The 22,125-nt window shown below is 42.0% G+C and overlaps 1 protein-coding gene across 3 annotated transcripts in view; it reads right to left on the minus strand.

Annotated features, from left to right (window-relative positions):
• LOC135559002 (uncharacterized) overlaps positions 1-17,186 on the minus strand; it is a 34,856-nt gene extending 17,670 nt beyond the window's left edge. For all 3 annotated transcript variants that reach the window (XM_064993293.1, XM_064993292.1, XM_064993291.1), the window contains exon 1: positions 17,099-17,186. In XM_064993293.1, coding sequence (XP_064849365.1) covers positions 17,099-17,131 — 33 coding nt within the window. In that variant the 5' untranslated portion in view covers positions 17,132-17,186. The remainder of the gene's footprint in view (positions 1-17,098) is intronic.
• Positions 17,187-22,125: the final 4,939 nt, after the last annotated feature.

Genomic DNA, 22,125 nt, shown 5'->3' on the forward strand with positions numbered 1-22,125 from the left:
AGGTGTCTATCAAGCAGCCCTTTTCTGACCACGCTTATTCCTCATGGAACCCACTTGCGTTCTATTGCTCATGAAGACACGAAGGAATACTCCGGTTGGAACTTTATTGAAGCTATATGTTAAAAACATCCTAATGATTGATTCTGTACTTAGTTTGAAATGTTTCTTTGACCTGTAATATAACTTTTTAAAGTTTTTGTCCGATGTAACGCTGACCAGAATGAGCGTTTGGATATGTATACCAAACACGCTAACAAAACAAGGTATTTGGACATAAATAACGGATATTATCGAACAAAACAAACATTTATTGTGGACCTGGGATACCTGGAGTGCTTTCTGATGTAGATTAAAGGTAAGGGAATATTTATCACATAATTTCTTGTTTATGTTGGCGCCATCGTTGCGGCTATTGTGATTTTTACTTCTGAGCGCCGTCTCAGATTATTTCATGGGTTTCTTATTCCGTTTTTTTAAATTCTGACACAGCGGTTGCATTAAGGAGAGGTATATCTATCATTCCATGTGTATAACTTATATTATCATCTACATTTATGATGAGTATTTCTTTTTAATGATGTGGCTATGCAAAATCACTGGATGCTTTTGGAACTAGTGAATGTAATGTGCCAATGTAAACTCATATTTTGACTTTATGAAACAAAACATACATGTATTGTGTAACATGAAGTCCTACGAGTGTCAACTGATGAAGATCATCGAAGGTTAGTGATTCATTTTCTCTCTATTTGTAGTTTGTGTGACTCTGTCTGGAAAATCTTTTGCTGGAAAAATTGCTGTGTTTTTCTGTAGCTATGTGGTGACCTAAATTGTTTGTGGTGCTTTTGCTGTAAAGCATATTTGAAATCAGACAGTGATGGGATTAACAACGAGATTAGCTTTAAAATGGTATGAGATACATGTATGTTTGAGGAATTTTAATTGAGATTTGATATTTTGAAATTGGCGCCCTGCACTTTCACTGGCTGACATATCGCTCCCGTTAACGGGATTGCAGCCATAAGAAGTTTAATCAGCTTCTTGATATGCCACACCTGTTAGGTGGATGGATTATCTCGGCAAAGGAGAAATGCTCACTAATAGGGATGTAAACACATTTGAGAGTAATAAGCTTTTTGTGCATATGGAACATTTCTGGTATCTTTTATTTCAGCTCATGAAACATGGGACCAACACTTTACATGTTGCATTTATATTTTTGTTCAGTGTAGAAGAACTGCTGTAACAGGTCGAAATTGCAAACAAGCATGCATTTGATAATTGTGCTCACTTACGCCAGCCAAAAATAGAGCCCATTATGTCCATTCCTGTGTACAGTCTTCAGAAAGTATTTACACCCTTTGACATTTTCCACATGTTGTGTTACAGCCTGAATGTAACATTGATTACATTTAGATTTGTGTCACTGATCTACACACAATACAGTTTTGAAATTAATAAAAAAGAGAATCTGTAATGTCTTCAGTCAATAAGTATTCAACCCCTTTGTTATGGTGAGCCTAAATAAGTTCAGCAGTAAAAAATATACTTAACAAATCGCACTAAGTTGCATGGACTCATTTCCTGTTCAATAATAAGGGTTAACATGATTTTTTGAAAAACTACCCCATCTTTGTACCCCACACATACAATGATCTGTAAGGTTCCTCAATCTAGAAGTGAATTTCAAGCACAGATTCAACCACAAAGACCAGAGGTGTTTCAATACCTTGCAAAGAAGGGCATCGTTTGGTACAGTGCCTTGCGAAAGTATTCGGCCCCCTTGAACTTTGCAACCTTTTGCCACATTTCAGACTTCAAACATAAAGATATAAAACTGTATTTTTTTGTGAAGAATCAACAACAAGTGGGACACAATCATGAAGTGGAACGACATTTATTGGATATTTCAAACTTTTTTTAACAAATCAAAAACTGAAAAATTGGGCGTGCAAAATTATTCAGCCCCTTTACTCTCTCCAGAAGTTCAGTGAGGATCTCTGAATGATCCAATGTTGACCTAAATGACTAATGATGATAAATACAATCCACCTGTGCGTAATCAAGTCTCCGTATAAATGCACCTGCACTGTGATAGTCTCAGAGGTCCGTTAAAAGCACAGAGAGCATCATGAAGAACAAGGAACACACCAGGCAGGTCCGAGATACTGTTGTGAAGAAGTTTAAAGCCGGATTTGGATACAAAAAGATTTCCCAAGCTTTAAACATCCCAAGGAGCACTGTGCAAGCGATAATATTGAAATGGAAGGAGTATCAGACCACTGCAAATCTACCAAGACCTGGCCGTCCCTCTAAACTTTCAGCTCATACAAGGAGAAGACTGATCAGAGATGCAGCCAAGAGGCCCATGATCACTCTGGATGAACTGCAGAGATCTACAGCTGAGGTGGGAGACTCTGTCCATAGGACAACAATCAGTCGTATATTGCACAAATCTGGCCTTTATGGAAGAGTGGCAAGAATAAAGCCATTTCTTAAAGATATCCATAAAAAGTGTTGTTTAAAGTTTGCCACAAGCCACCTGGGAGACACACCAAACATGTGGAAGAAGGTGCTCTGGTCAGATGAAACCAAAATTGAACTTTTTGGCAACAATGCAAAACGTTATGTTTGGCGTAAAAGCAACACAGCTCATCACCCTGAACACACCATACCCACTGTCAAACATGGTGGTGGCAGCATCATGGTTTGGGCCTGCTTTTCTTCAGCAGGGACAGGGAAGATGGTTAAAATTGATGGGAAGATGGAGCCAAATACAGGACCATTCTGGAAGAACCTGATGGAGTCTGCAAAAGACCTGAGACTGGGACGGAGATTTTTCTTCCAACAAGACAATGATCCAAAACATAAAGCAAAATGGAATGGTTCAAAAATAAACATATCCATGTGTTAGAATGGCCAAGTCAAAGTCCAGACCTGAATCAAATTGAGAATCTGTGGAAAGAACTGAAAACTGCTGCTCACAAATGCTCTCCGTCCAACCTCACTGAGCTCGAGCTGTTTTGCAAGGAGGAATGGAAAAAAATTTCAGTCTCTCGATGTGCAAAACTGATAGACATACCCCAAGCGACTTACAGCTGTAATCGCAGCAAAAGGTGGCGCTACAAAGTATTAACTTAAGGGGGCTGAATAATTTTGCACGCCCAATTTTTCAGTTTTTGATTTGTTAAAAAAGTTTGAAATATCCAATAAATGTCGTTCCACTTCATGATTGTGTCCCACTTGTTGTTGATTCTTCACAAAAAAATAGTTTTATATCTTTATGTTTGAAGCCTGAAATGTGTCAAAAGGTCGCAAAGTTCAAGGGGGCCGAATACTTTCGCAAGGCACTGTGTGTGTATAAAATTACATACATAAAAAGCAGACACTGAATAACCCTTTCAGCATGGTGAAGTTATTAATTAGGCTATTGGATGGTGTATCAATACACCCAGTCACTACAAAGATACAGGTGTCCTTCCTAACTCAGTTGCTGGATAGGAAGCAAACTGCTCAGGGATTTGAGAAAACAGAGGATGGATCAACAACATTGTAGTTACTCTACAATATTAACCTAAATGAAAGGAAGCCTGCAGAATAAAACTATTCCAAAACATGCATCCTATTTGCAACAAGGCACTTAAGTAATACTGAAAAAAAGTGGCAAATAAATGAGCCTTTTATCCTGAATACAAAGCATTATGTTTGGAAAAGTCAACACAATACTGATTACACTCTTCATATTTGAAGCATGGTGGTGGCTGCATCATGTTATGGGTATGCTTGTCATCAGCAAGGACTAGGGAGTTTTTTAGGGGGGGAAATAAACCGAATAAAGCTATATGCTCAGAGGAAAACCTAGTTCAGTCTGCTTTCCAACAGACACTGGGAGACTAATTCAACTTTCAGAAGGACAAAAACCTAAAACACAACACCAAATCTACACTGGATTTGCTTACCAAGATGACATTGAATGTTCCTGAGTGGCTTAGTTAGTTTTAACTTAAATCAGCTTAACTCTATGGCAAGACATGAGAATGGCTGTCTAGCAATGATCAACAATCAACGTGATAGAGCTTGAAGAATAAAAATAAAATAAAAAGGGCAAATATTGTACAATCCAGGTGTGCAAAGCTCAGAGACTTACCGAAAAAGACTCAGTTGTAATAGAAAGGTGCTTCTACAAAGTATTGACTCAGGGGTGTAAATAGTTATGCAAATTAGACATTTTTGTTTGAATACTTTCTGAAGGCACTGTATAAAATGGGTCATACATTAAAAGTACCAGAGCCCCCACACTGAAAATTTGACATGTTTGAAGATTATATTGTCACAAACAATATGTCTAAAGGGGTGCTTTTGAGATACCAATACAGTATTAATATTCTTTATGTTGAATAAATGAAGGTATGAAAAAAAGTAAAAGCACGTCAAACATCCTTCCTCCCAATGAAGTTACTATGTGAGAATGCTGATGAAGGCTGCCACCGAAACGAGGTCCATTTGTTTTGCATTTGTCCTGCCATAAAATAAATATATACAGTACATTAAAACGTAAAGAATATTTCAGTGAGTGTGGGTTTTTCCTTTCTTCAAGTACTATATGTAAGGATTGTTCTGGCAATCTGTGATAGGAAAAATATTTTCAGGCTACGCTGGTGTGGAATTAGTGGTATTAAAGTGGTATTAAAGACCAATCTATTACACTTTTTCCCCTACAGTAACTGTCCTTCCAGATTTCTATGAAATATGACCAATAATTCATTACAATTAAAGAGAAATAGTTTTCCTTCCAACTTTTTTTTATTGGGTATGTTGAATAGCAGCTTTTGTGTGTTGGAATGGTGTGGGCGTACCCCAATAACTGTCATACCTTCTCCCACTCCCCCTCTCTGGCACTCGAGGGCGCTAGACGGTCCATCATTACACACACCTGTCACCATCGTTACATGCATCAGCGCTTCATTGGACTCACCTGGACTCCATCACTTTATTGATTGCCTCCTCTATATCTGTCTATTCCTCAGTTTGATCCCCGTTGTCAGCATTAATGTCGTTATATTTCCCTTGTCCAGACGCTCTCAGTGGTTTGTTTCCTATCTGTTTTTTCATTAAATCCTCACTCCCTGTACTTGCTTCTCGTCTTCCAGCGTCTGTCCTTACAACGACAGTTGATCGCTGATTGGCCAGTTCATGACATCATCCTCTGAGACAAAAGCAATCATTTTCTCAACGGTCTGTTTGAGATACAATTTAAAAATAAAAAAAACCCCACAAATTTCTATTTTTTTATGCTTTTGATTTTCTTTTTAAAGATTTTTTTTCAATAAACTTCAACAACTGAACTAAGAACGTTTCCTTTTACCTTTTTAGTCTAGTTTTTTTTATTTTCTAGTCTTTGAACTCAGTCTCTTAACTGAGCACACTTTTGTTTCTGTTTATTTATAGGTCAAGTTTTTTAGGAACCATACTGATCCTTTCAGGGTACCTGCGCTCTGCAGACTTTCGTGGCAATCTTTGAGTTCACTGGAGCTGGTAAGTTTCCAGTTTCCAGTGCTGGTTGAGCAACTTGACTTGGGCTGAGGTTGCTGTGTGGGAACATTGGTGAGTGGTCAGGACTGGAGCGGTCTGTTGGACAGAGCCGGGCGGCCCTATACGCAAGTTGTGTAGGGGCCTGCTATTTACGCAAAGGCCCCGTCTCCCTTTCGTGTCAATGTTTACAACTTTGATGAGAGGATGAGGCAGAACTATCCTTCTGGTCACGAAAAGAGAAAAAACCAGGGAATTGTGGAAAGAGCAATCAGGTAAACTTATGTTCTCTCCTCTCCAAGTTTGATGAACCTAGCTTGTGCACCTAGCTCAGTGATATCTCTAGTCTGTCTGTCTTGCTAACCTAGCTGGGCAGTGATATCTCTTGGTCTGTCTGTGTCTCGCTTGCTTGCCAGCCACTTCCAGGGCTGTGTTCTGTGACTTTATGCCTGAGAAAAGTGAGAGTGAAATACAACTATTTATTACTTTTGATAAACGCCAACGGGTAATGGTGTTTATAAACTGCAGCACGGAAAGGATAACTGTGTGCGAGTGCACAAAATGAAAATTGCGCTTTCCAGCAGCAACCTCTGTGGGGACCAGTCCAGACAATATATGAGTGTGATTGCACTCCTCATAGACGCACATCATTTTAAAACAAGGCAATGATTGTCTAGTCTCTCAATCAAGGTTTAGTTACAACTCTAGACTAATGCAAGATGGAAAGCAGTGGCACAATGGGCTAAGGCACTGCATTGCAGTGATAGCTGTGCCACCAGAGACTCTGGGTTCGAGCCCAGGCTCTGTCGCAGCCGGCCGTGACCGGGAAGTCCATGGGGCGAGCCTGAATGGGCCTAATGCAGCTATAATTTACAGGTGCTATGCTTAAGTTTGTCAGTAGAGGAGAATGACTGGTCAAATATCAACGTCATTCTGAAACACCGTGAGGGTAGTCCTGAACACAGATAATATGATTAAGTGGAGAGAACTTGATCTGCGCCTAAGTCGGGGACAGACTCTTGACCAGATACAAATGACAAATTTGGAGGTTGAAAGAAATGGCTGGATGTCCATGCATGTTTAATGAGTATCACCGAGTCTCTGGCTGAAAGAAACCTAGCATTCAGGGGTTCATCAGACAATCTCTTCCAACCAGATAATGGAGACTTCCTAAAAGAGGTTGAATTACTGGCAAAATATGACTCATTTATGGAAAATCATCTCAGCAAAATTAAAGATGGAGACACACATGCTCATTACCTTGGGAAGCGCACACAGTATGAGCGTGACAAGATTCTGGACGCAATAGTGACTCATGTAAGAGACTCAATGTACTTCTCTCTTGGACTGTACACCTGACAGTCACCAGGAGCAAATGTCCATTATTCTGAGAAGCGTGGCTTTAAAGGGAAAGCAAGCGATCAAGGAGCACTTCCTCGGCATTGTGAATGTTGAGGTTACAACAGGCTTGAATCTGTCCACTGTCATCTTAGATAAGCTGAACGAGTTGAAGTTTCCATTTGAAGATTGCAGAGGGCAAGCTTATGATAGTGGGGCTCAATATGAAGGGCAATCACCAAGGAGTACAAGCCAGACTGCTCAAAAGAAATCCCAGAACCATGTTCATCCCATGTGGAGCACATACTCTTAACCTTGTCATTGCAGATGCTGCCAAATCTTCAAAAGATGCAGTTGGGTTTTTTGGGCATGTGCAAAAGCTCTTCACCTTCTCAGCTGGCACACAGATGTGTGGAGTGACACAAGTCATGGAAGTGACACAAGATGGGAGAATAGGCTCCAAAGTGTTCATGCAAACAGGTATCAGGCTTCTGAAGTTCGGGAGGCATTACTGGAAGCCAGACAGACGATCAACGATCCTGTAGCCAAAGTGGAGGCACAAGCACTTGCAGAGGAAGTTGGGTTCTACCGCTACGTGATTTTCTGTGTCGTATGGGGTGAGATACTGACAATGACAAACAAGGTGAACAAGCTCCTCTAATCCACCTCAATGCAGTTGGATATCGAAGTGAATTTAATCTCAAATGCAAAGGCCTCCCTCAGTACATAACTGGATTCTGAGGCCCAGACAACAGCCAAAAGTATTTATGAAGAAATGAACGTGGAGGCTGTTCTGAAAGAGACGAGATTAAGAAACAGCCAGAGGAATTTCAGCTATGAGGCTCCTGATGAACCAGTGACTGACGCACTGAAAAACCTTGAAGTCAACTACTTCAACATTGTGGTCGACTTCTGTGAGAGAGTGGATGAGAGATTTGAAACACTCAACCACCTTGGTTGGTGCGCACTGCACCCGGCCTGCCACAGGAGTCGCTGGTGCGTGATGAGACAGGGACACCCCTACCGACCAAGCCCTCCCTAACCCGCACAACGCAAGGCCAATTGTGCGTTGCCCCACAGACCTCCTGGTCACGGCCGGTTACAACAGAGCCTGGCCACGAGCCCAGGGACTCTGATGGCACAGCTGGCGCTGCAGTACAGCGCCCTTAACCACTGCGCCACCCGGGAGGCCCCCAGTGTATATGTTACACAAATTAAGTACTGGCTGTTCGAGGCGGGATGGTAGGTGGGAAGAAGGGTCTGCTTGATGCCATTGTTTTTCAGGAATTGTTTTCTTGATCGGAAGAGACCAGCTGGGGTCCATTGTCTGGGATGATTTTTTTTGCACGATCTGTAGGCTGCGAACAGCCTTTGTAGCTTTTTGATGAGGTTTGCTGATGTCACATGAATAACTTCCAAACACTTTGAATAGCTGTTGATGATCTCTAAAACGTTCTGCTTGTCCTTTTCAGTGAAACAAATGTGAATTCTCTAAGGGTGAAGTGGTGCGACAGCCGGCACCTTCTGTACTGTTTGGCAGATTTGGCAACTCTGCACTTCCTTCCGAATGTCACTGTCCAACTCTGGCCATCAGATGTAGCTACGGGCTAAGGCCGTCATACGACAGGTGCCAGGATGTTTAGACAACTCGTGTCTTCTCACGAAGTATGGTTTCACCTGTCACGTAGCATGGCCACCCATTTACTGTGAGCCACACTTTGCTGAGTAGAGGATCTTTTCTTGTACTTTGCTCAGTATTTTGCAAAAATTGGCAGCTCATCCACATGTGAGAAGTATAATATGCTTCCCCCCTCAGCTGTGATGTCTTTGTCTTCTCTTGGTAGTCCTGACAACACGTCTGTGTTTCTGTGAACAGATGACTTTCTTTATTCGATGTCGTCGTTCGGCATGAGTATGGGTGCATCTTTGCATTCTCAATGCTGCTAAGGTTAGAACAGCAGACTTGCGTCCCAAGATAGCCAGAAGAGGCTTTTGGTCTGTAATCAACATGAACTTTTGTCCGTATAGATACTTATGTAATTTCTTGACTCCGAAGATTGGCAGGGCCTCTTTTTCAATCTGGGCCTAGTTCTTTTCTGTGTCCAATAGTGTCCGCAAAGCAAACACAATGGGGTTTTATTATCAGTTGTGCATGATGTGGGAGATCAGTGCCCACACCATACAGTGATTCCTTGTAGGTCCATGACCAACTAAAAAAAGGTAAGTAGCACTTGAGACACCGTGGCTAAGGCGACGATACTTGCACAGCCCAAGGTGAGTGTTGATTGTCAGGTTTTTCTCAGAATCTGCATCCAACTGGTAGGCGTGCAAGGGATCCAACTTGCTGACTGATGTACATCCAGCAGGTTGAGCGATTTAAGTCCCTCACTGTGCTTGGTAAGGGATAAGCCTCTTTCACACTCTGGTTGATGGTGGTCTTATAATCGTTACACTCTTTGGAACGAATTTGGTCATCTTTGTTTCCTTGAGCATATCCATCTCGTTGTCCACAGCTTCCTTCAATGCGCATAGCACTGTTCTTGCCTTCTTTAAAATGGACTGAGTGTCAGGGTGTGTTATCGTTACTTTGAAATCTTTGCTGCTGGGTGATATATCGAATTAATTCAAATGTATGTTTCAGTATGTTCCAATCACCTGTACCGCAAGAATTGAGGTTTCATTTTTTTCCGTTTTTATGTGTGTTTTGTCTTTTTGGTCTCGTCTCCTTCGCCCCTTTTGTGCTGTGGGATCTGTGCACCTTCCCACTCACACACAGACACCAAGCCCCACCCCCTGCCACTCACAACAACAAAGATGAAAGACTATCCTGTCTGACAAGCAGTTTCAACTCCCTATTTGCATTTGAGGGTTGGTGTGACATAATTGGTTATATGGACACCGAAACATATTGGCATTATTTTACTGTAATAAAGGAGAACTTAACCTTAACGATACCCTTTTTATGTCTCAATTCCCAACATTTTTAACAGAGCAGACGGGTGTCAATGAACATGATGTGGAAAATGAATGCTCAGTTTCTGTTGCGTGTGCCAATGCGGTTCCATGTACCTCTAGCAGTATTTTAGCCACAGACTTATGTGCTAGCTGTCTAGTATGTGTTTTATAAATGTGCAATTGTATAAGGAATTGGCAACTCATTCTTAATCTGATAAATACGCATATTCTTATCCAGGCAGGGCACTAAAACAGGCTGTTCAAACTACTCTAGGCTATGTTGTTCAAACTTACACTACCTCCAATGGGAAAAATGGCATTAAAAGAGACATTCCTTGTATGGAAAGGACTTGGATATGCAGTTAGACACAAGGGCCACTGTCTCCACATTACCCTTTCCCACCTGGACAAAAGGAGCACCTACGTGAGAATGTTGTTCGTTGACTACAGCTCAGTATTCAAGACCATAGTGACCTCCAAAGCTCATCATTAAACTAAGGAGCTTGGGACTAAACAACTCTGCAGCTGGATCCTGGACTTCCTGACGGGCCGCCCTCAGGTGGTGAGGGTAGGTAGCAACACATCTGCCACGCTGATCCTCAAAACGGAGGCGCTTTAAGGGTGCGTGCTTAGTCCCTTCCTATACTCACAGTTCACCCACGACTGCGAGGCCAAGCACGACTCCAACACCATTCTTAAGTTTGCCGATGACACAATGGTGGTAGGCCTGATAATCGACAAAGATGAGACAGCCTATAGGGAGGAGGTCAGAGACCTGGCAGAGTGGTGCCAGGACAACAACTTCTCCCTCAACGTGATCAAGACAAAGGAGATGATCATGGACTACAGGAGAAGGCGGACCTAGCACGGCCCCCATTCACATCGATGGGGCTGTAGTGGAGCAGGGGCTGTAGTGGAGCAAACTGTCATGGTCCAAACACACCGAGACAGTCGTAAAGAGGGCACAACACTGCCCATTCCCCCTTGGAGGCTGAAAGGATTTGGCATAGGTCCTCAGATCCACAAAAGGGTCTACAGCTGCACCATCGAGCATCCTGACTGGTTGCGTCACTGCCTGGTATGGCAACTGCTTGGCATCCGATCACAATGCTCTACAGAGTGTAATGCGTATGGCCCAGTACATCACTGGGGCTAAGCTTCCTGCCATCCGGGACCTTTATACCAGGCGGTGTCAGAGGAGGGCCCTAAAAATGGTCAGACTCCAGCCACCCTAATCATAGACTGTTCTCTCTGCTACCGGACGGCAAGCAGTACTGGAGCACAAAGTCTAGGTCAAAAAGGCTCCTTAACAGCTTTTACCCCCAGGCCGTAGCATTTCTGAAAAGTTCATCAAATGGCTACCTGGACTATTTGTAATGACACCCCCCTTTTTTTACGCTACTGCTACTCGCTGTTTATTATCTATACATAGTCACTTTACCCCTACCTACATGTCCCACCGCACATTGACTTGATACCAGTACCCCCTGTATATTGCCTCGTTATTCTTATTTTATTGTGGGACTTATTTGTGCTATACTTTAGTTTAATCAGTAAATATTTTCTTAACCCTTATTTTTCTTAACTGCATTGTTGGTTAATGGCTTGTAAAGTAAGCATTTCACGCTAAGGTTGTATTTGGCGCATGTGACAAATACAATTTTATTTGATAATGGTATTCGGGCCGAGTCCACTTCAGCTTATCCAGACAGATCTTCAGGAGTAGGGCCATTTGAGGTTTTTACTCACCAGGTGATGAAATATATACACTGCTCAAAAAAATAAAGGGAACACTTATACAACACAATGTAAATCCAAGTCAATCACACTTCTGTGAAATCAAACTGTCCACTTAGGAAGCAACACTGATTGACAATACATTTCACGTGCTATTGTGCAAATGGAGTAGACAACAGGTGGAAATTATAGGCAATTAGCAAGACACCCCAAATAAAGGAGTGGTTCTGCAGGTGATAACCACAGACCAATTCTCAGTTCCTATGCTTCCTGGCTGATGTTTTGGTCACTTGAATGCTGGCGGTGCTTTCACTCTAGTGGTAGCATGAGACTGAGTCTACAACCCACACAAGTGGCTCAGGTAGTGCAGCTCATCCAGGATGGCACATCAATGCGAGCTGTGGCAAGAAGGTTTGTCTGTCAGCGTAGTGTCCAGAGGATGGAGGCGCTACCAAGAGACAGGCCAGTACATCAGGAGACGTGGAGGAGGCCATAGGAGGGCAACAACCCAGCAGCAGGACCGCTACCTCTGCCTTTGTGCAAGGAGGAGCACTGCCAGAGCCCTGCAAAATGACCTGCAGCAGGCCACAAATGTGCATGTGTCTGCTCAAACGGTCAGAAACAGACTCCATGAGGGTGGTATGAGGGCCCGACGTCCACAGGTGGGGGTTGTGCTTACAGCCCAACACCGTGCAGGACGTTTGGCATTTGTCAGAGAACACCAAGATTGGCAAATTTGCCATTGGCGCCCTGTGCTCTTCACAGATGAAAGCAGGTTCACACTGAGCACATGTGACAGACGTGACAGAGTCTGAAGACGCCGTGGAGAACGTTCTACTGCCTGCAACATCCTCCAGCATAACCGGTTTGGCAGTGGGTCAGTCATGGTGTGGGGTGGCATTTCTTTGGGGGGCCGCACAGCCCTCCATGTGCTCGCCTGAGGTAGCCTGACTGCCATTAGGTACCGAGATGAGATCCTCAGACCCCTTGTGAGACCATATGCTGGTGCGGTTGGCCCTGGGTTCCTCCTAATGCAAGACAATGCTAGACCTCATGTGGCTGGAGAGTGTCAGCAGTTCCTGCAAGAGGAAGGCATTGATGCTATGGACTGGCCCGCCCGTTCCCCAGACCTGAATCCAATTGAGCACATCTGGGACATCATGTCTCGCTCCATCCACCAACGCCACGTTGCACCAAAGACTGTCCAGGAGTTGGCGGATGCTTTAGTTCAGGTCTGGGAGGAGATCCCTCAGGAGACCATCCGCCACCTCATCAGGAGCATGCCCAGGCGTTGTAGGGAGGTAATACAGGCACGTGGAGGCCACACACACTACTGAGCCTCATTTTGACTTGTTTTAAGGACATTACATCAAAGTTGGATCAGCCTGTAGTGTGGTTTCCCACTTTAATTTTGAGTGTGACTCCAAATGCAGACCTCCATGGGTTGATACATTTGATATGAATTGATAATTGTGTGATTTTGTTGTCAGCACATTCAACTATGTAAAGAAAAAAGTATTTCATTCATTCAGATCTAGGATGTGTTATTTTAGTGTTCCCTTTATTTTTTTGAGCAGTGTATATTTTTTTAAATCAAAGAAATTTGATATTTCACCTCCAATTCAGCGAATTTGTTAGGTAAAATAAAAGCAAACATTTGTGACAGTCTCTGGTCCTATAGCTATCAGAGATGGCCCCTAATTTAGAGAATCTCTGATGTTATAAAACTTTTGCTGGTACTACAGGCAATGGCAGTGTTTTTTGTAGTTTGCAGTCCATCCAATTTGAAAGGTCACATTCACTTCCATAACATTTGTTCTCGGTACCAGCATGTAATTTTTTTTTTTTTTAACCCTTATTTAACCAGGCAAGTCAGTTAAGAACAAATTCTTATTTTCAATGACAGCCTAGGAACAGTGGGTTAACTGCCTGTTCAGTGGCAGAATGACAGAGCTGTACCTTGTCAACTCTGGGATTTGAACTCGCAACCTTCCGGTTACTAGTCCAACGCTCTAACCACTAGGCTACTCTGCCGCCCCATGTACAATAATAAAGGATACCCTTACAAAAAATTATTTGCCGTAAAACTGCAGTACAATTAAATAATGGTGGTTTAATTAATGATATCTGATAGCTTACTGTATGTTGGCTTCTAATGGTAATATTTTTTTCAGTGTTAGCTAATTGCACTGTATTGTGCTGCATGTTTCTTCTGTTCCACTGAATGCTGTTTTGATGTTCTAATACGACTAACTACATTTTTCAGAATTTAACAAATAACACTTAGGTCTGTCTTTTTTCTTTCAATATCCTACTACAATCCACCATGATTTACACAACCAGATTTTTAATCACATTTATTCCCATAAATAATCAGTCAAAAATTATTGCACCTGAATTTGACCCTGAAAATGACTATTTAACGCTTTTAAGCAATTAACATACGTGCAGTCATTTTATTTTAATTTTAGTAGCTAAATAAAGGAGGTATGCATATCAGGCTAGATCACATCCGGCCTTGATTGGGAGTCCCATAGGGCGGCGCACAATTGGCCCAGCATCGTCCAGGTTTGGCCAGGGTAGGCAGTCATTGTAAATAAGAAAATGAGTTCCTGATGATTACAGAATAGGATACAGTTTTCCTATCCCTGCTCCCCCTCAACACTCATTCCAATGTTACTTTTTTTGCAGAAATCTTCTAGCTTGGATGCCAGGATGGAGGAGGGAACAAAGGGAAGGAGTACAGAAGTTATCCAGCCAGCTGACTAAGAAATGTAAATAGCATTTGTTTTGCTCTCTCTGTCTCTCTGTCTCTCTGTCTCTCTGTCTCTCTGTCTCTCTGTCTCTCTGTCTCTCTGTCTCTCTGTCTCTCTGTGTCTCTGTGTCTCTGTCTCTCTGTCTCTCTGTCTCTCTGTCTCTCTGTCTCTCTGTGTCTCTGTGTCTCTGTCTGCCAGACTGCTGAGGGGCAACAGTCAATGAACTTGCTAGGCTAACTTAGTGAAGGCCTTAGGTAATGGTTAATTGTGATTCCTCTCGGGCTTTACAGTTCCTGAAACATGTCAATGACCTAATGCATGGCCCACTCATTACTAGTGACCTATTCTGCCACAAAAGGAGAGAGCAGCACCACTACTCCTTAAATCCAGTATTGGCAGTAAGTTTTTTTGTGCAATTTTGTTTCTTTTCTTTTCCTTCTGTTTGATACTATGAACTTCAATGTGTATAGATTCCTACTAACCAGCTCTGTACAAACTACAGTAGAGTTGTACTGGCTATGCTGATGATCATGAACATGTTCTCTGCATCAGGTCTCACTGAGACTGGATTTCCCAAGAGACCTGCTATTCAGCTGCCCATGATTGTTTGATCTTACACAAAAACAATAAAGATGCTAGCTAGAACCTAAAAGGGTTCATCAGCTGTCCCCGTAGGAGAACCCTTTGAATAACCCTTTTTGGTTCCAGGTAGTACTCTTTTGGGTTCCATGTAGAACCCTTTCCACAAAGTTCAACATGGAACCCAAAAGGGTTCTACCTGGAACAAAAAAAGAGTTATGTGCGGAACCAAAAAGGTTTCTCCTATGGGGACAGCCAAAGAACTCTTTTGGGACCCTTTTTTCTAAGAGTGTAGTATAAGTAGATCCAACTTAAATTAGCACTGCTTCTAATAATATAAGTCTATGTAAAGCAAATAAAATCCTATTTTAACTCACCTTTTTTTTTAGGTGCAAAACCCTTGTGTCCTGATTCAACAGACACCTCCCTTGGTGAGTCATGTAAAGTTTCTCCCATTTTTCTCTTGCCCATTCTCCCTGACAATGTTTGTTGCAGGAATGATTTGACAGTCACATAGCTTTTGAAAAATATTGTATTTTATTGCCTCTTTACCTTTATTTTTTTTAAATGATACTTTGGGTCCTTTATCTACTTCTCCAGAGTCAGACTAGCGATAGCTCAATGACTGGAAGTCTATGGATATCTGCTTGCATTGCGGTAACGCTAATTAACATTGGCTCAGGAAACTAGTTCTTAACATGCTTCATACTGGACACAGAGGCAAGTGGTATCCAATAGTTAATTTAACTCTGGGGAAGTAGATCACGGGCCTCATTGCCAAAATCCTGAAGTATCCGTTTAAGACTGCCAAGCTGTCCTCAATTTGGGGAACCTCTGTCCCGGACCATGTCCTCAGGAATACAGAGTGGTGCATTTAGAAAAAGTTGTTTGAATATTACAATAAGCAAATTGTAGAGATTTAAATGTAGAGATTAGTTCAAAATTATAATTATCCAACTCCTATCTAATATTGATATCCTCTTTCTTAAAATGTTTCAGATTGATGACCAATGAATTCATGTCCCACTTCAATATGAAGGGACAGAGGAGCAAACATGCCTTCGCTACCACTCGTGTGTGTGCTCCGCTGTAGTTGGTAAGTAAATGTAAGCAGTTGAGACATTTGACATAGACAATGAGAATTTCTTTGTAGATTCTGAACTTTTTAAAGATATTATAGTCTGCGTTACTGTTGTGTCCTGCATGCCCACAATATGCCATTCGTTAATTTATATTCTTCGCTTTGTATGCTGAAGTGTCATGAAAAGCCAGAAAATGAGTTGCAGGCCCTCTGGAAAGTCCTAAAATATGCCCCTGACCACCGTGGTGGAGGAGGATGCAAAGTCTGCATAAAAAAGTTGCTATTTTTTGAAGATATAACTTAGTGATAACTGCCACAAGCTTCTTCAACTAGTACCATGGAAATACTTTAGCAGAGTCCAAAAAATGTATTCAGGGATGATACAGTTGTAAATGCACAACTCTTCAAGAGAGAAACCAGATCACTTTCTGTGCTCAGAGGTCCTTGATGAGGATCTACGCCATCACACCACTTTTATTAATCATTAATCAAATAAAACAATCAGCCTTTATATACTCTGTGTCCCAGTATTTCTATGCATGTAATGTCTGCGGGTGAATTATGAAACAATTACTGTATGCAGATGTGTCATAAATTGTGGTATAGATTTGTTTTTGCCATTGCTTGATCTATTTTAAATGTAAGAATGTTGGAGATTTCAACTTTAAATTGGTGACTATGGAAACAAATACAAATGTAATGAATTGTGTTTTCAATATCCAACTATCCTCTGCAATACTTTTTACAGTAGGTAATAAACTGTAGTCAGGTGGTCATTACCAGGTTATGAGGTCTTAACTATGACCAGTAGCCTACATAATATTACGGTCAGAATTATGACCAGCTGGTCAGATAGGTCACAATTAAGACCAACTGTAAAGAAATAAATCTATATTTTCAACCAGTTTGCGACAAGAATATTATGTAATTCAGTCAGGTTTTACCAACTCGGAAGGGTAGGCTACACTCCTTAACAGTACATTCTTGGGCTAGGTAGCCTATATTCATTCACAGATTTATAAAATTACACAGAAGGATTGGTCCTGTGTCTTGGATTAAAGAAAACATATGTAGTCTACTCAGATTAGAATAGAATTATGCTATTCAACAGTGCAAGGCTCACCATAACTTCTCCCTCACACTCCAAATCCACCATAGCATCATATCGCCCTTTCAGATCCTGTCAACACAAATGTTAACCAATGTTAGGCGAACTCAAGAGCAATTTACCATCAGTTTACAATTTAAAACATTGTATTTCCCCCAACAAATAGTACATCGGCTAACACCACTTAAATGTATAACCATAATAGTTCCAATATTCAAAATGACAGGAGTCGTTTCAAGTGTGAGCAGCGCTCCGCCGCTTACCATTCGGACAACCTGCAGTGGTTGTTTGTCTGTGAACTAATGGCAATATACGATTTGCTCGCTTAGCTGGTGGTTGCTGAAAGGCAGGGTGTGCCGAATAGTTTCTTTGTCTGGACTTGATTGTTTGAAAAGTCTAAACGGGATCCATGGGACGTCCAAGCACTGACGTTATCCCTATGGCCAGTAGACTACAAAATATAGCACTTAATATAGTGGTCAGAATTATGACCAGCTGGTCGTATGGTGGTCAGAAAAATGCACTAAATATACAAAAGTATGCAGAAACCCTATTTCAGCCAGACCTGTTGCATACAGGTGTATAAAATCGAGCACACAGCCATGCAATCTCCATTGACAGACATTGGCAGTGGAATGGCCTTACTGACGAGCTCAGTGACTTTAAACGTGGCACTGTCATATGATGCCACCTTTCCAACAAGTCAGTTTGTCAATTGTCTGCCCTGCTAGAGCTGCCCCGATCAAATGTAAATGCTGTTATTGTGAAGGAGCAACAACGGCTCAGGCGAGAAGTGGTAGACCACAAAAGCTCACAGAACGGGACATCCGAGTCCTGAAGCGCGTAGTGCATAACAATCACCTGTCCTCGGTTGCAACACTCACTACTGAGTTACATATTGTCTCTGGAAACAAAGTCAGAACAAGAACAGTTCGTTGAGAGCTTCTTGAAAAGGGTTTCTATGGCCGAGCATCCGCACACAAGCCTAAGATCACAATATGCAATGCCAAGCGTCGGCTGGAGTGGAAACGCGTTCTCTGGAGTGATGAAACAAGATTCAACATCTGTCAGTCCGAAGGTCAAATCTGTGTTTCGCGGATGCCAGGAGAACTCTACCTTCCCAAATGCATAGTGCCAAATGTAAAGTTTGAGGGAGGAGGAATAATGGGCTGGGGCTGTTTTTCATGGTTCGGGCTAGGCCCCTTAATTCCAGTGAAGGGAAATCGTAATGCTACAGCATACAATAACATTGTGCCAGACCTCACTAATGCTCTTGTGGCTGAGTGGAAGCAAGTCCCCACAGCAATGTTCCAACATCTAGTGAAAAGCCTTCCCAGAATAGTGGAGGCTGTTTTCACAACAAAGGGGGACCAACTACATATTAATGCCCATGATTTTGGAATGAGGTGTTTGAAGAGCACGTGTCCACATACATTTGGTCATGTAGTGTAAATCTCATTCTGGTCAGTAATTATTTTTTGGGGGGGGGGGGGGAGTTCGAGCCAATACTTCATGATTCAAATCAGGTTTTGCCCACTGGGAAGGGTGGGCTACACTCCTTAACAGTACATTCTAGCGCTAGGTAGCCTATGTGTATTCTTTCACAGAGGACTTATACAATTACACAGAGGGATTGGTCCTGTGTCTTGGATTAAAGAAAACGTATGTAGGCTACTCAGATTAGAATAGAATGATGCTATTCAACAGTGCAAGGCTAACCATAACTTCTCCCTCACACTCCAAATCAAGCATGTCATCATATCGCCCTTTCCAATCCTGTCAAAACAAATGTTAACCAATGTTAAGCAATCTCCCATAATAACGCATGAGCAATTTACCATCAGCTTACAATTTACAGTATTGTATTTCCCCCAGTCAATAATGCATCTCGGCTGACACAACAGATCAAAATATCCCTTAAAATTATAACCAAAATAGTTCCAATATTTACAACTTCATGAATCCCTTCGGGCCATGGCCACAGGAAGTAGGGGTGCTGAGGGTGCTTATAAAAAAATATTATTTTGAGGGGGGAATATTTTCCATCTCAGCTTTGGCAAAAAAGGTAGTTGTATAATTAAGAACAGTATCTTGCATGATTCAATAGTTGGAATTGTAAGAGTTGTTGCCTTGTCCCTTTCTCTGCAATTGTCATTCTAAGGACAGCTTTTTTCCATCTATGTAACATTGCAAAAATCTGAAACTTTCTGTCCTAAAATGATGCAGAAAAGTGAATCCAAGCTTTTTTCACTTCTAGATTAGACTACTGCAATGCTCTACTTTCCGACTACCCGGATAAAGCACTAAATAAACTTCAGTTAGGCACTAACACAGCTGCTAGAATTGTTTTATTGTTTTATTTTTTACATTTGATCTTTATTTAACTAGGCAAGTCAGTTAAGAACAAATTCTTATTTTCAATGACAGCCTAGGAACAGTGGGTTAACTGCCTTGTTCAGGGTCAGAACGACAGATTTTTTTTCAGCTCTGGAATTCAATCTTGCAACCTTTTGGTTACTAGTCCAAAGCTCTAAACACCAGGCTACCTGCCACCTCAAGAATATTGACTAGAACAAAAACAATTGATCATATTACTCCAGTGCTAGCCCCTCTACACTGGTTTCCAGGGCTAGGGCTGATTTCAAGGTTTTACTGCTAACCTGCAAAGCATTACATGGGCTTGCTCCTACCCATCTGTCCTGCTGTACATACCTACACTATGGTCACAAGACGCAGGCCTCCTTATTGTCCCTAGAAATTCTAAGCATACAGCTGGAGTCAGGGCTTTCTCCTATAGAGCAACATTTTTATGGAATGGTCTGCCTACCCATGTGAGAGACGCAGATTCGGTCTCGACCTTTAAAAACTCTACGGGATCGGTGAACCTCCACCGGGACGGTTGCACTAACATAAGCTAACGTGATTAGCATGACGTTGTAAGTAACAAGAACATTTCCCAGGACATACATTAGACAGTTCTTATATGGGCAGAAAGCTTCAATTATTGTTAATCTAAATGCACTGTACAATTTACAATAGCTATGCCATGCTATTGTTTGAGGGGAGTGCACAACAACAACAAAAATTATCACGGCAACTGGTTTGATATATTCACCTCTGAAGGTATATAATGTACTTACATTCAGTAATATTGCTCTGATTTGTCATCTTGAGGGTCCCAGAAATCAAATGTGGCATAGTTTTCTTTGATAAAATACATTTTTGTATTCAAATGTAGGAACTGGGTTCTACAGTTTCAACCCCTGCTGTGGGGTTCTATCCTGTCTGGTTGGCCCTGTCCGGGGTTATTGTTGGACGGGGCATCAGTGTCTCCCAACCCATCCTGTCTCAGCCTCCAGTATTTGTTTTATTTTTTTATATTTATATATATATATTTTTATTTTTTATTTATGCTGCAATAGTTTATGTCGGGGGGCTAGGGTCAGTCTGTTATATCTGGAATATTTATCCTGTCTTGTCCTGTGTGAATTTAAGTATGCACCCTCTCTCTCCCTCCCCTCGCGGAGGACCTGAGCCCTGGGAACATGCCTCAGGACTACCTGGCCTGATGACGCCTTGCTGTCCCCAGTCCACCTGGTCGTGCTGCTGCTCCAGTTTCAACTGTTCTGCCTGTGGCTATGGAACCCTGACCAGTTCACCGGACGTGCTACCTTGTACCAGACTGACTCTCTCTCTCTACCGCACCTGCTGTCTCAAACTCTGAATGCTCGACTATGAAAAGCCAACTGACATTTACTCCTGAGGTGCTGACCTGTTGCACCCTCTACACCACTGCGATTATTATTATTTGACCCTTCTGGTCATCTATGAACATCTTGGCCATGTACTGTTATAATCTCCACCTGCCACAGCAAGAAGAGGACTGGATACCCCTCAAAGCATGGTTCCTCTCTAGGTTTCTTCCTAGGTTCCTGCCTTTCTAGGGAGTTATTCCTCGCCACCGTGCGTCTACATCTACAGTGCTTGCTGTTTGTGGTTTTAGGCTGGGTTTCTGTAAAGCACTTTGTGACATTGGCTGATGTAAAAAAGGGCTTCATAAATACGTTTGATTGATTCTAATGGAATCCAGAAAGGACAAAACACTGTCCTCAAACATTTAGGCTACATCAAAAAGTGCAAAGTTAGTTTTGGTTTATGTAATGTGGTGCAGTTGGTAGAGCATGGTGTTTGTAATGCCAGGGTTGTGGGTTCAAGTCCCATGGGGTACCAGTTTGAAATAGTATGATAATGTATGCACTCACTAATGTAAGTTGCTTTGGATAAGAGCGTCTACAAAACAATAATGAAACGACCATTTCAGTTTTCACATAGAAATAAGTGCATTTGCAAAGTATTTATACAAGCTGGACAGATCCTGTTTATCTAATTCACTTTTTTGTACAGATAATGATTAGACTCAAGTTACAAATGCTGGTAAACATTTAAATACATTTAGTTTAAATTTGTTCACAAAAGTAGTGCACTGAGCCTTTACTAGTCCTGACCAATATTTACATCTTCAGCATGGGCTTTTTATTTCTCACCCCTCAAATCGCAACACCCCCACCCCAAACGACTTCCCACGGCGATGCTTTCCACCTCTTACCATTAGGATTGCCTGCGGTATTTGTTTGTCTGTGAACTTGTGGCAGTATATAATTTGCCCACCTAGCCTTTACCGATTGTAAAAGAAGTTGCTGTGGTTGTTGAAAGGGGGGTTGTGCCGAATAGTTTTTTGTTGTTGTCTGGATTTGATTCTTTGAAACGGAATCCTTGGGACTTTCCAGACTCTGACATCACCCAATTGAAATTGACATTTAAAACACCTAAGGTTGGGTTTAGGTAAGGGTTAGGGTAGTGGTTAGAGTTTAGTGTAGGGACGTCCCAGGGATCCCGAATTGCACGAACCATTGATTATTTGAGCGAGGCTGTAAAAAGTAACCTACTTCCCTGTCCTCCCTTTGTTGACTCTTTCTCTCGAAGAACATAAGAAAGCGTCCAAACGAGTAAGGTGGGTTCCTCTTACCTCACGGTTGGCTGAA

The sequence above is a fragment of the Oncorhynchus masou genome, chromosome 17 (genome assembly GCF_036934945.1).
Source record: "Oncorhynchus masou masou isolate Uvic2021 chromosome 17, UVic_Omas_1.1, whole genome shotgun sequence".
NCBI classification, from domain to species: Eukaryota; Metazoa; Chordata; class Actinopteri; order Salmoniformes; family Salmonidae; genus Oncorhynchus; species Oncorhynchus masou.